This window comes from Alexandromys fortis, unplaced genomic scaffold (genome assembly GCF_014885135.2).
Source record: "Alexandromys fortis isolate MF-2015 unplaced genomic scaffold, M_Fortis_MF-2015_v1.1 scaffold_48, whole genome shotgun sequence".
Taxonomy (NCBI): Eukaryota; Metazoa; Chordata; class Mammalia; order Rodentia; family Cricetidae; genus Alexandromys; species Alexandromys fortis.
In genome coordinates, this window is record NW_026067947.1 from 10,240,497 (window position 1) to 10,254,092 (window position 13,596).

Here is a 13,596-nt window from a genome sequence, read left to right on the forward strand (position 1 = left end):
AGTAATATATAAAATTGGGGAAATTTTAAGCCATATTCAGAGCAGAATTCAAGGACTCTTGTGCATTAGGAAACAGCACTTTGGCATCTGCCTTCCAACACCCCCATTGCCACATCTCAGTGAGTAAGTCACATGTACTAAAAATATCATGGAATAAAAGCAGAAGCCCCTTAGTCAGAGGCTTAATTTTAGCAATGCTGCCACAAGGTTGGGTGAGACTTAGCACTAATCTAATCTCTGTTTTGCTACTTCGTTCCTCCACAGTCACTGCTGGTTGAGTGACCTTTATCCAAAATTTTTGGGACCAGAAATATGTTAGTTTCTTTGAAGTTTTTGATTTTTGCACATACATAATGAAATATCATCGGAATGAGGCACTAAGTTCAATATAAAATTCACTCATAATTCACATGCACATGTTCTCATGGCCCTAAAGTAACATTATACAACATTTAAATAGTTTTGTGCATGAAACAATGTTTTGTATGGAACTTTCCATTAATGGCATCTGGACTGAGGATCATTTCATATTTGGGCTTTTCCAATGCGTGATGGTTAGTTAGCCTATATGGTAAAGATGAGAAACCATTTGGGATTTTTGTGCCACCACAACTTGTTTGGGGGTAACTGCCTATAATACTATATTGAGAATGATTCTGAATCTGTGTCAGGCAGAAACACATATAATTGTCAGCCATGGACATAAGAAAAGTAGCTCCTTATAGTCCAAGTGACAGATGCTTGTCATGCCTTCCCTGCTCTATCCAGCGCTGATGGGTAATGACATCAGTGTCTGGACGCTGAGCAATCTTTCCTAATGCATAGAGCAGACTGTACCAAATTCCCTATGACACAGAGCATTTGTAATAAGGTGTCCTGTCAGTGATGGACAGGGTTTCATTGACCTTTGCTGTAAAGGGTTATCACTGTCATTATAGGAGTTAAGTACCCATTAATCTATTGTCTAAGTAATAAAGGTGTAACATTGATCCTCTTTCCCCATATGCAGATTTCATCTCCTCTGTACTCTCCTCAGTATCCATGTTTCCTCAAATGTTGTTCATTGGAGCACGGGACATAAACTACTTTAAATTTATCTTTTAGTGTCTTAGTTATAGTTAGAGGTCAACTAAAGTGTTCTTTGAAGGTAGCTCCCAAATCCCTCATACAACACATTCATTGGACTCTCTTGATAGCTATATAGCATGTCTGATTACCAGAGCTAATAAACCCATGGAGTTTCTAGCCCAGTTCTGATTTGCTGGGAGTAGAAGTTATGAATTTTCAGGAAACTCATGACTTAAAATATTTTTTTACAAATTCAGAAAACAACAAGCAACTTAATATCCCATTTAAATAACATTTTATTAGGAGGAAAGGAAAGATATGACTATCATAATCTCAAAGGTTTATAGACCCCTGTGTCTGGTAACTAATGAAAGTCTTGATTGAGGTAGACAGGTATTCCTTTTATTACCTTAGTTTTCAGGTGAAAAACAGGAATAGAAAGTGCATAGCTTCTAATAAACACTGAAGCTCAGACTCTGCCCTTGTCTTTTGACAGGCAAACCAGGGATCATCCCCTGTGGTTATGTCTCCTATTCAGGGGAACTAATAACTAATCCTAACCCCAATCTTTAGCACCTCCAAGCATTTGTCAGCACTGCTCTCTATTCCTGGGCCAGGAGTTCAGCTTTTATAAATAGCTAGAGCCCAGCAACTGCTTGACCAGCCAGTGAACCAGCAGAAACATTCACATGGGCTTTATCACTTCCAAATTTGCTTCAAACACATCTTTCATAGTTACTTCCACAGAATCACACCTCCATTCAAATTCATCTTCACAAACACTGCACAAAAAGTATGTCAGGTATTGGTTTGTTTTTTGTTGTTGTTGTTTTGTTTTGTTTTGTTTTGTTTTTTGATTTTCGAGACAGGGTTTCTCCATAGCTTTTTTGGTTCCTGTCCTAAAACTAGCTCTTCTAGACCAGGCTGGCCTTGAACTCACAGAGATCTGCCCGACTCTGCCTCCTGAGTGCTGGGATTAAAGGCGTGCACCACCACCGCCCAGCTATGTCAGGCTGTTGTAATTGGAGTGGCAGGGCTGCGTCCCCAGTGCCCCGGCCACCCACATGGCTAGCTTATGCCCGAAATAGTTACATGGACACTGTATTCTTTTAAATACTGCTTGCCCATTATATCTAGCCTCTTCTTGGCTAACTCTCGCACCTGGACTAGCCCATTTCTAATAACGTGTGTAAGCACTCCAAGGTGCGCTTACCGGGAAGATTCTAGCCTACATCCATCCTGGGTCGGAGCTTTATCGTGTGTGTCTCTGAGAGGAGCTATGGTGTCTGTCTGAGGAGTCTTACCTTACTTCCTCTTCCTCCCAGCATTCTGTTCTGTTTACTCTTCCCACTTATGTTTTAACCTATCAGGGCAAGCAGTTTCTTTATTGCTTAACCAATGAAATCAACAGATTGATATATGACACTCTCACATCATCAGGTATTGTTAAAACCAATGAAAGATAGGGACACCTGTTCTGTTAAAGCTCAGATTCTGTCCCTGTCTAGATTTCCTACAAAACACAACCCAGATTCAACCAACTAATCTACTGGTGTATGAGTGTGTGTGTTTGTGTGTGTGTACGCATGTGCATTTTTGCCTATAGAAACTGGAAGAGGATATCAACTCTGCTGGAGACATAATTACTGACAGTCGTAATTGTATAACACTTATTGTGGGAGTTGGAAACTGAATTTGAGTCCTCTGGAAGAGCAGGAATGATTTCTAACTGCCAAGACACCTCTCCAGCCCACTAGCATCATTTTCAGACTTTACAATAACTACCTGTACAGTTCTTACTGAGGTTCTTTTCTCACTTTATTTCACCAACAAATGAACTGTCATATTTACTGACATTTATGTAGAAATTATGGATTCTTAATGTTAGAAGAGATAAATGGATCATCCCATTCTACTCCTTCAACTTCCAGATAAGGAAAACAGACCCCTTATCACCACACCATAAAGAAGTTAATAACATACATCCGCCATACAAAGCCCACTCTTTCATACATTGAGTCCACCCCATGTCCCTGTCCATGCTGTGTACCAAATGTGCCATCATGCTCTATTCCTGAATTTCTCTGGGTTTTATTTTCTGGATCTGCAAAGTAGAAAAGGTCAAAATTAAAATCTGAGGATTCAAGAAAGGCATCTTTTAATGCATGACACATTTACCACTGTTGGGATCCAAGTCAATGCAGTAAGCACATGACTCTGAGAAGAAACTGGGGTCAGGAAAAGTTAAGCATGTCTGTCGGAAGAATACATTCACACAGAGTAGCTTTGCTCACTGAGCACCTGTGCCTAAACTATCCCTTGATTAGTTTATTTTCAGAAAACAATAGCCAAGTAATTCCCTACTCTTGGTCCACAGATAAGAACAAGAGACCTAGTCAAAGACTAAAGACTTGAGTTAATTTCCAGTCACTTTGGATGTTCCAAATCAGAAAGTCATTGCTAGATCCTTCTGCCTTAATTAGTACCACATTATAACCGTTTAGTCTTTTCTGTTGAACATCAGAAGTTTCACAATCCATGTAATACACTGCATTCCAAATATCTGTTTACTCAGTTGTCACAAATTGCCAATGGGGCAGAAACTGTCTGTCACTTCCAGAGCAATTAGTGAGTGAAAACTTATCAAAAGAAATCTGTCAAGTTTGAGTAAGTATAAATATTGCATGGAAGTCCCAGAGGAAATCAAACTGAGTGGGATATGGTTTTTGCTCATTGCAGCACACAAGAGTTTATTTTCTTTTATTTGCTTGGCTTTACTTTTTTTTGGAATGTTGATAGCATTTTATATAACCCAATGGATTAATGTTTTGCTCTGGTAAAAATAGGTTTTGGCTCTTCAGGGAAATCTATATTGTCTGTTGAGTGGTTTAACAATAGTATTCTTTACTTTTAAATGCCAAGGGTGTCTGTTGTCCTAGCAGAATGCTGGAACAGGAGCATTGCTAGAAACATTAGGTCATTTTCTGCCTAGCCATCTTTTGATGTCTCACCCTGACCTTTTCTAGGCCTCAGAATTTTCATATCTTCTAAGTCTAAATATCTGACATGATATGTTGGTGCTATTTAGTTTTTACTATTTTTTTTTCTGTCTGCTTTGATATTGTGTTGTTATTGGATTATATTCCTTCCACTCCTCCTGATGGCCTAGAACCTATACACAAACAGAAACACAATATTTCAGGTAGTGATATTTGCTATGAAGAAAACCAAGTTAATTTATCAGCTGGAGATGTCCTGTTTGAGGGTTGAACATTCAGGTGAACATTGTTATTTTACCTATTCCCCAGCTAGACTATTCCCCTGGTCTTCAGGGTGAGGCACTTACAAAAAGAGAGATGCTGAAATGGTGGTATAAGGGTCCTTAGCCATCTCTTTGATATTCTTTTTTTTTAATTTAAAATTACTTTTTGGTCCTCCTACAAGGAAATGGGTTTTGCTGTGACCATACAGCTTTACAAATAAGGTTATCATACTTGGTTCCTATTTGCAGCACCCTGCTCCCTCCCCAGCTTCCTCCCCGCTATTCTCTCTGTATTACAGGTTCTACTTCTAGTTTTCTGGACACATATATCCACTAATCTTATTTTACACTCTCTCTTCTCAGAAATTTTCTTCCTCCTTTCTTGTAGTCTCTTTCTATTTTTATAACACACAAACACATATTCATGCATGCACATACACACACAGAGAAAGAAAAATCTAGATTCCACAAACACGAGAAAGCTTGATATTTGTCTTTCTAATTTTGTATCCTTTTATTAACATAATGATTTATAGTTCCATTCATTTTCCTAAATGTTATAATATCCTTTGGCATTCCATTTGATAATTCAGGTTTGGTTTTTTTTTTTGGAACATGGAAAGTTTTGATATCATACTGTTATTACAATTTGACAAGATTATTAAAACATTATTTCATCAAACTTCTTTTTTTCTCTTTCTTTATCATCATCTCTTCCTTAGCTTTTATTTGCTTTTTATTCAATTTAAAAATAAATTCTACCCCTCAGGATAATTTACAACTTCCCAGTTAGAGTTCATGGAAATCATGGAGTCAAGTGATATGCCAAAAATTGTCCCTGAAATTAAACTAGAAAAGATTCTATGACAAAGTTGAACTAGTATTTAATGAGTTTTGTATTCTAAAGTTCCAAATTCTCCTTCATTCCTCCAGCAAACCAGTCCCAAAGACCTAACTTCTACATGGTCAGGTTTATTAGAGCAAATTAGCTACCAATTTTTGTATTAGCTACTTGCCTTATTTTTGTAATAAAACAACTGACAAAGGCAGCGTAATGGGGGAATGGATAGACAGATAGATGAGTAGGTTAAGGCCCATGTTGCACAAACATGAAGACCTGAGTTTAGGACCTAGAGCCCATATAAAACTGGACATGACTGTGCACTAGTGTTAACTCCTGTGCTGTTGGCTAGAGGAGAAGCAGGAGCCTCACTGGGACTTTGAGACTTTCAGTCTAGTTTCAGGGTCAGTGACAGATCCTACATCAAAAGGAATAAAGTGAACCGAGAAGGAGCATGAAACCTGATTTCCTCTTCTGGTCTCTGCAAATGTGCACACACAGATACAGGGGTGATGGAGAGACAGAGGAGGGGAGAAAGACAGACAGAGAGACAGACAGAGAGAGAGAGAGAGAGAGAGAGAGAGAGAGAGAGAGAGAGAGAACTTTAGGAGGGTAGGATTTATTTTGGCCCACAGTTCCAGGATACAGTACATCATTGCATAGAAATCATGGATACTAGAGCTTGATATGGGGGAAGGGGATGCTCATTGCATAATAAATTCCAAATACTTCGGAATGACTAAAGGCTCTCTAAAATATTTCAAGGACATTTGTTTATTGTTCAGGTTTGTTTCATAATAGTATAGTAAAGATTAGACAAAAGCAACTTGGGGAAAAGTTTTATTTTGTTTACATATCCCAACTTTTATATTTTTAAAAAAAAAAATGCTGCAAGATCACCGACAGCAGTGGGCAGCAGAAATTTTGTAGGTCCCAAATGGTGGTAGCAGGCCATGTGGTGGTAGACAGTGGGCCCTGGGAGCAGCCAGTCCCAGGCAGAGATGACTGTCGGTCCCTAGCAGTGGCTGGTCCCAGGCAGGGAGACACATGGCAGTCAGACAAGCAGGAGACAGAGACATGGATAGACATAACATGCAGAATGAGGTTGAATATTTATTCAGGGGGTTGTGGAGAGGAAAGGGTGAAGTGGGGACAGAGAGAGAGAGAGAGAGAGAGAGAGAGAGAGAGAGAGAAGAAGAAGAAGAAGAAGAAGAAGAAGAAGAAGAAGAAGAAGAAGAAGAAGAAGAAGAAGAAGAAGAGGAAGAAGAGGAAGAGACAGAGAAGGAGGGAAGTGCAGAAGTGAGGAGAGAGGTTGAAGCCAAGCTGCCTCTCCAAGGGGAAGATGGAAAAAAGGGCAAGCTCAGGCCTAAAGCTGAAGATCAGCCTGCCTCAGCGGATGGGGGAGGGAGAGGGAGTGGGCATGGCTTGTCTCTTAAAGAGACAGAAAACCATAACACCAACCACAGTCCAAGTAAGGGTAAGATCTCAAGACAGGGATTGACTGACGCAGAGGAACATGGCATACTGTCTTTCTCAGCCTGCTTTGCTTATATATCCCAGTACCACCTTCGCAGAGGAGATCCCACCCACATTGGCTGGTATCTCCTATATCCATCATCAACCAGGAAAATGCCCATAGACCAATTTAATGGGAGCTGTTCCTCATCAACTGAATTCTATCTTCCCAAATTACTCCAGCTGATACCAAGTAGACAAAAAAAATAACCAGCATACTTACCAAAATTGCTTGAAAGAAAAGTGTTTGCCAAGTGACTTGATCATGTGACCTTTTGAATTAGGGGCTGAATGTAAAACAGAGAGTCATATTCAAGTACCAAATAGTAAGAGATGCTGCAGTGTGCACTTAGAGTTGATTGTGTCTCCCATGAAATCACCAAGGCATTTAAGTCACAAACAGCAAAATTAAAGAAATTAACTTATTCTCAGATGTATCAGATAGCATGTTAGCTAAAGACTTTTTCTTTTTTTTTTTCTTTTTTTTCTTTTTTTTGAGACAGGATCTCACGTGTACCAAGCTGCCCTTGAACTTGCACTGTTCAAGATGTTGTCCTTGAACTTCTGGTTTTGCTTCCACCTCCTGAGGGCTAGCATTAGAGATGTCCATTATTGTACCTGGCATCTGTAGTGCTAGAAGCTGAATGTAGGCCCCCCTCCATGCAAGGCAAGCTATTGGCCAACTGAGCTGCATCTCAAGCTCTACTGAATCCATTTTTAAAAGAGAGATGGGGGGATGTGAAAGTCGTCAAGGAGTAGAATAATGAAGAAGAAGTATATAATGGCAAGTGTGTCTGAAAACAGCCTCATGAAACCCATTCACTGATATGCTATAATGAAGGAATAAAATGAAACAAACAATTTTACTTTTATAATTATTAAGCTGGTGACAGACAAGATAATAACCCAAAGCTCTACAAATTGGCAGACATTTCGATGACTTTTTTATAAACTGACTCTCAGTACATGTACCTATATCCCAATTTAAATTATCACCATTTTATTGATGAAGAAGTAGAAAATGGGAGAGTTTATGTGGTCTCCCTTATGTAACACAGATTTCAAATTCGGCACTTTCCCTCTATAAAATACCAGACCAGATGTCTTTCTTCTAATAGCTGTTTTCTGGCTGTTAAATTCCTCCCTCAGAATTCAGAGGACTTCGCCACCACTAGCCACTACAAGAGTTTTAAAAAAACATCTCAAGGGAAAAAAAATTATAGTTTTGTATATTTGATTTCAGCTCTCTTTGGGGAAGTGTGAATTGATTTAATTTTGTCTTGGTAAATTACTTTGTAATGTCTACTTTATAACTTTTGAAATGTTAGCTTATAGTTAAATTTTCTTAAAGCTTATCAGAGGACACATGGTCATTCCTCTGTCCATATTAGAGAACTGGGGTGCTGAGAGACAGCAGGGCTTGCCGGAAATATGATTATGGAGTCAAGTACAGAGCACACTGTCTGCCTTGCTGACCTTTTTAAGTCTTTTCTTACAGGAAGGAGTCCCTGCTAGATTATGTTTTCTTGTGACCTGTTATCTAGTCTTTTCCTATCTTAAAGTTTGGGTGTCTTTTTGTTTTTTTGTTTGTTTTTTTTTTGTTTGTTTGTTTTGTTTATTTGTTTGTTTGCTTGCTTTTTTTTGGAAATAGGCAACATACTGGTTTTGTCTGAAATTTTTTAAAAGTTTTTAGACTTCTTTTTAATATTTATGAGGTGTTTAACTGCATGTACATCTATGTAACACGTGTTTTCCTGGTACCTACCTAAGTGCCAGAAGAGGACTTCAGATCCTCTGGCCCTGGAGTTTCAGGAGATTGCCAGGTGGGTGCTGGGAATTGAACCCAAGTCCTCTGGAAAAGCAAGTACACTTAAATATTGAGTCATCTCTCCATCATTATGTATTTTTTCCTGAAAATATAAACAAATATTTATTTACCCCAGACAGAATGCTAATGACAGACCAAAGAAACTATGCCCTGCCATGTCTAGGTTAGTAAAGCATTAAGTTAATTGGTGTTAGTTACAGAAGTATGGGTAAGGGTTTACTTATAGGATCAAGGATGTCTTGAATGCAGATAATGCATCAGTAAAAAGCCTACCTCACACGAGTGAGAACTATGAAAAGCCTTTTCCTCAGAGTTCCTTGTATTACTTGAGATTAGAGTCACTCCTTCCCAGAAGTCTTTTTACTTATACGACTCTGAGAAAGGGTTTCATAGATGTGTTGAGTTTCAGGAACTTCCTGAGATGTAGACATTTGTTTACTTCCTGAGCCTTGTAAGATTCATGTACTTTCTGATTCTTAACAAGCTTTTTTCCAGGATAGAATGTTTTATATCAGAAGATATTGCTCCATGACCTTGGGAAGAACTTATTTTTATGCCCACTATCCTCTTGAGAGTAGCAATGGAGTTACCTCTAATTACATGGACAAACATAGTGTGATTGACTTTTCTCATAGAAACATAATTATAGCTCTCCAAAATAATACATGTGAAAATGCTATAATTCTAGCATAAAGGGAGGGCAATCTTCACAACCCCTCCTTTGTAAGTCAACAATGGATTATTAAGGCAAAACATGTTTCTTGTGACACATTCAGTAGTTGAGTTCAATTACAGTTGGGATTCACTGAAGGATTAAACAGCAAAGATGCCTTCATCAGTAATTAGTGCTCTCTTTACAAAGCTCAAGTGGCCTTTCAGCCATTTTCCAAGAACCCCTCATGCGTTTAGAATTTAACCAAGATCATATGAAAGAATGGCATGGAGTAACTCAGCCAAATATTTCTATAACCAGAGATTCCCAGTGTATCTTGTTTTTTTTTTTTTTTTCTTTCCTTCCCCCAGCAAAGTTATTTTTAAAGAGAAAAGCCATCTTAACAAATCAGGGCCAGTAGCCAGTATGTCATGGTTCAGCTGTGGACACATTTCTGGCTCTCACTTCACAGAGAGGAAGGGTGAAGTGCCCGGAGTTGAAAAGGTTGATGTTCTTAGAACATGATGGTGCCAGCCATCTGACTGTAGCCACTCAGAGAACTTCATTGTCGTCTGGGGTTCTTTGAATTGAAAACATGGGCTTGTGTGTCTAGTCACAAAATTTTCATCTAATCCTTATGAAAAGTCAAGAGCTGTCAAAAGACTATTTCTAGATAGGACTGTCACAATGCACTCTGGGATGAGTAAGTATTTGTAAGCATACTTCTCTGACTTCCACTCCACACTCACTTTCTTTTGGAGATGTCTTTTTGAACTATATATTGAAGAACATATTTATATGTGCGATATAATTAAGATACCAGTGTGTATTTGGTAACACTTAATTACCCTCTTATTAAAATTTTGGAGAAGTAGTCAACGTCCTATGTAAGAAGAAAAGAAAAGAAATTTCAGTTGAAAATGGGAGAAGACAGGAAAAGAATGGATTGAATATGAATGGTTACTCTATTTAAGGGTGAAGCTTTTTTGTTTTTGTTTTTGTTTATTGAGATATGATTTCTAGGTAGCTTTGTAGCCTGTCCTGGAACTAGCTCTTATAGACCAGGCTGGCCTCAAACACATAGAGATTCACCTGCCTCTGCTTCCCGAGTGCTGGGATTAAAGGTGTGCACCACCACCCAGCTAAGGGTGAAGAATTTTGATTCATTACTTTGCTTTTTTCCTGTGTCAAAGCTCCTGAGTTAATGAAAAGGATGAACTGCATCTAATACCACAGAAGACTATGCAAACCTATAATCCAGTGTACTATAGTGATCATTATTGCATAAGGAAAGCAATCTAAAATGAGCCAGGGTAGCATCTCACATTACTATGTCAAGGTTATATATTTGGGTCTTTAACCTTGGATTCCTTTAGAACTTGCTTCAAAGTACTTGGCACATGCTTATACATTTGACTTCTAAAGGCTGGATCTCTCTGAGTCATCTTCTAGGGTATCATATAGTCCTCTTGAAATAAAGCATTATTGACTGACAGTAGGAAGCCTTTTGTGATTACCTTCCTGTTGCAGAAGCGGCGGAACTGCGTCCCCGGCTGCCCGCATGGCTAGCTTATGCCCGAAATAATTACACAGAAACTGTATTCTTTTAAACACTGCCTGGCCCGTTATCTGTAGCCTCTTACTGGCTAGCTCTTACATATTAATCTAACTCATTTCTAATAATCTGTGTAGCCCACGAGATGGCTTACCAGAGAAGATCTTAACCTTCGTCTGTCTGGAGTGGGAGAATCATGGTGACTCCTTGACTCAGCTTCTTTCTCCCAGCATCCTGTTCTGTTTTCTCCGCCTACCTAAGGGTTGGCCTATCAAATGGGCCTAGGCAGTTTCTTTATTAATAAGAAATCACTCCCACATCACCTACCATTTATACTTTATAAGGTGAAGAGCAGCAATTTAAGTTTCTACCTTGACCACTTTTATTCTAAAGGCAGCAAATTTCCAGGGTCAACAGACTTATTTACAATGATGATTCTTGTACTTGCAGAGCTGAGCTATGCCTGGATCTTCAATGAATACCCTTCCTATCAGGACAACCGCCGCTTTGTTTCTCAAGAGACTGGGAATCTGTATATTGCCAAAGTAGAAAAATCCGATGTTGGGAATTATACCTGTGTAGTTACCAATACTGTGACGAACCACAAGGTCCTGGGGCCACCCACACCACTAATCCTGAGGAACGATGGTGAGTTGTCTATATAATTTTGTCAGTTCTATTTATGGGGCTCACTGGTGGGGCATGGAAAGATACTATATTATTGACACATAAGGCTTTAAAGAAAAGTTTAACACTTTCTATATTTGATACTCATTTTTTTCCACTTGTGTAAGAAATAAGCCCACAAACACACTTTGGAAAACTAATTAGAAGTCTGATTGCTAATCTCAACAGGGATGAGATGTGAATTTAAGTGAATGTAAATAACAAAAGGATCTTAAATTGTATACACAGGAAAAATGAAGTGAAAGGTTGAACAATTAGCTCATTAATCAATTCTGAGTAATTTAGTATTCAGAGTCCAGAAAGTGGTTTTCAATTATCCAAATAGCATCTAGATATACAATAGTGAAAGCATAGTTCCTGCCACAGAGAAATTCAGAAAGATGGATCGCTCATTTGAGACAGAAGTTTTAATTCCCCACCCCAACATGAGAATATTTTATGAAAATATATGGATCCTATGCAAATATCCAGAGAGCATAGGTTATATCACCGTGTGCTTTTAAAAGGCACTTTTTTGTTAGCCAGGGTATATAGGTACCATGACTTATCTACTGGGCCATTTTATGCATATATCATTTCCTTTTTCTAAAATCCTCTTTTAGTTCGAAATTCTGACTTAGTAAGTGATATGCACTATGTCTTTCTGTTTCTTTAGACATACCAGGTTTTTTTCCAGGATGCTATCTCTCCAGATCTGCTGTTTCCACCCTTGCTACATCAGGCCACTTCTCATTAAACTCAGTGAAATCCATTATTGTGCCCCCCCACAAATACACACACACGAACTCTTTCCCCTGCTACTCGTAGCAGGGTGTGCGATGTAAACTACCTTGCTTACTGCTCTCTAGTAGGATGTAGCAAATAGAAATGTGTCATTAAATATTCATTGGAAGAATGAAAACAAAGGTATAATTAAGCCCAGTAGGAAAAAGCAATGTGATAATTTGAAGATTCATAGTTGAGAGGTTTAGGTTTCTATTCTAAAAACAAACAAGCAAACAAAAGAAAACAAGCCTCCCAGTTCTTACGCACAGTGGGAAAGGAAGGACAAGAATATATCATACGGATGATGAAATTATCAGTCAAGATACTAATAACAAGCATTTGTTGGTTGTTTCTTATGTACTAGATTATCCACTTAAAACGTAAAGAGCATCATCTTTCACAGTTGAGGGAATCGGGCTTAGGTGTGTTAGGTAACGAATGTAAAAGACACATGAATAGGATTCCAACACCATACTTTGTCTTCTGGCTCCAGAGCCCTGTATTTTATTTTATTTATTTGTTTGTTTGTTTGTTTGTTTGTTTGTTTGTTTATTTTTTTGTTTTTCAAGACAGGGTTTTTCTGTGGCTTTGGAGGCTGTCCTGGAACTAGCTCTGTAGACCAAGCTGGTCTCAAACTCACAGGATCCACCTGCCTCTGCCTCCCGAGTGTTGGGATTAAAGGCATGCGCCACCATCACCAGAGCCCTGTATTTTAAACCTCCACTGTTTCTTCTCTCCATCCTACACAAGCTCTTGCATTAAGTCTTATAGAAAAAAATGCCTTTTATTTTCCACATGCATTGCTCTGCCTGTCTAGTTTCTTGCGATGCCAGGGATTGAACTCAGGTCCTGGCATGCGCTAGGCAAGTGGTCTGCCACTGAGCGAGGCACGTTTATTCTGTAGCTCTTCATTACTGCTGAACTTGATGCCCAAGTGGGCTTGAACTTGAAGTTTTCAGATCAGGGTATTAACTGTCAAATTAGCTGTTTAGAGATGGTCTGAACATCCTTAAAAATAGAGAACACACTGAAAAATTTTCACGAATAGTTTAGTTTTCAGACACTTTGACAGCATTGTTTCTATGTTCCAGTAAGCACAACAACAGGCCCTTGTTTTATGCTTCTAATATTCTTCCGGACAGCAGAACGGTGAGAGGCAAGCAGGGCAAAGAGCAAATTGCAGTTTTATTTAAGAATAAACATAACACAGCATGAAAAAAATAGAAGCTCTGTGGGGTGGCTATATCCTGTTGAAAGTGTTGCCATGGAAATTCTCTCTGAAGATGGACATGGGGCTGTAGTCAGAATGATAAGTCAGTCCTGAGAGGAAAAGAAAGAGGAATAGTCCAGACTGAGCTGTCAGCACACTCAAAGGTCCTGAGGTGGAGAGAGAAAGTAAAGAAAAACTTCTACCTGTCCTGGA

The 13,596-nt window shown here is 38.8% G+C and overlaps 1 protein-coding gene across 3 annotated transcripts in view; it reads left to right on the forward strand.

Moving 5' to 3' along the window:
- The window catches only part of LOC126506109 (contactin-4), a 997,903-nt gene that overhangs the window by 769,208 nt on the left and 215,099 nt on the right, over window positions 1-13,596 (forward strand). For all 3 annotated transcript variants that reach the window (XM_050149411.1, XM_050149413.1, XM_050149412.1), the window contains one exon: window positions 11,172-11,369. In XM_050149411.1, coding sequence (XP_050005368.1) covers window positions 11,172-11,369 — 198 coding nt within the window. The remainder of the gene's footprint in view (window positions 1-11,171; window positions 11,370-13,596) is intronic.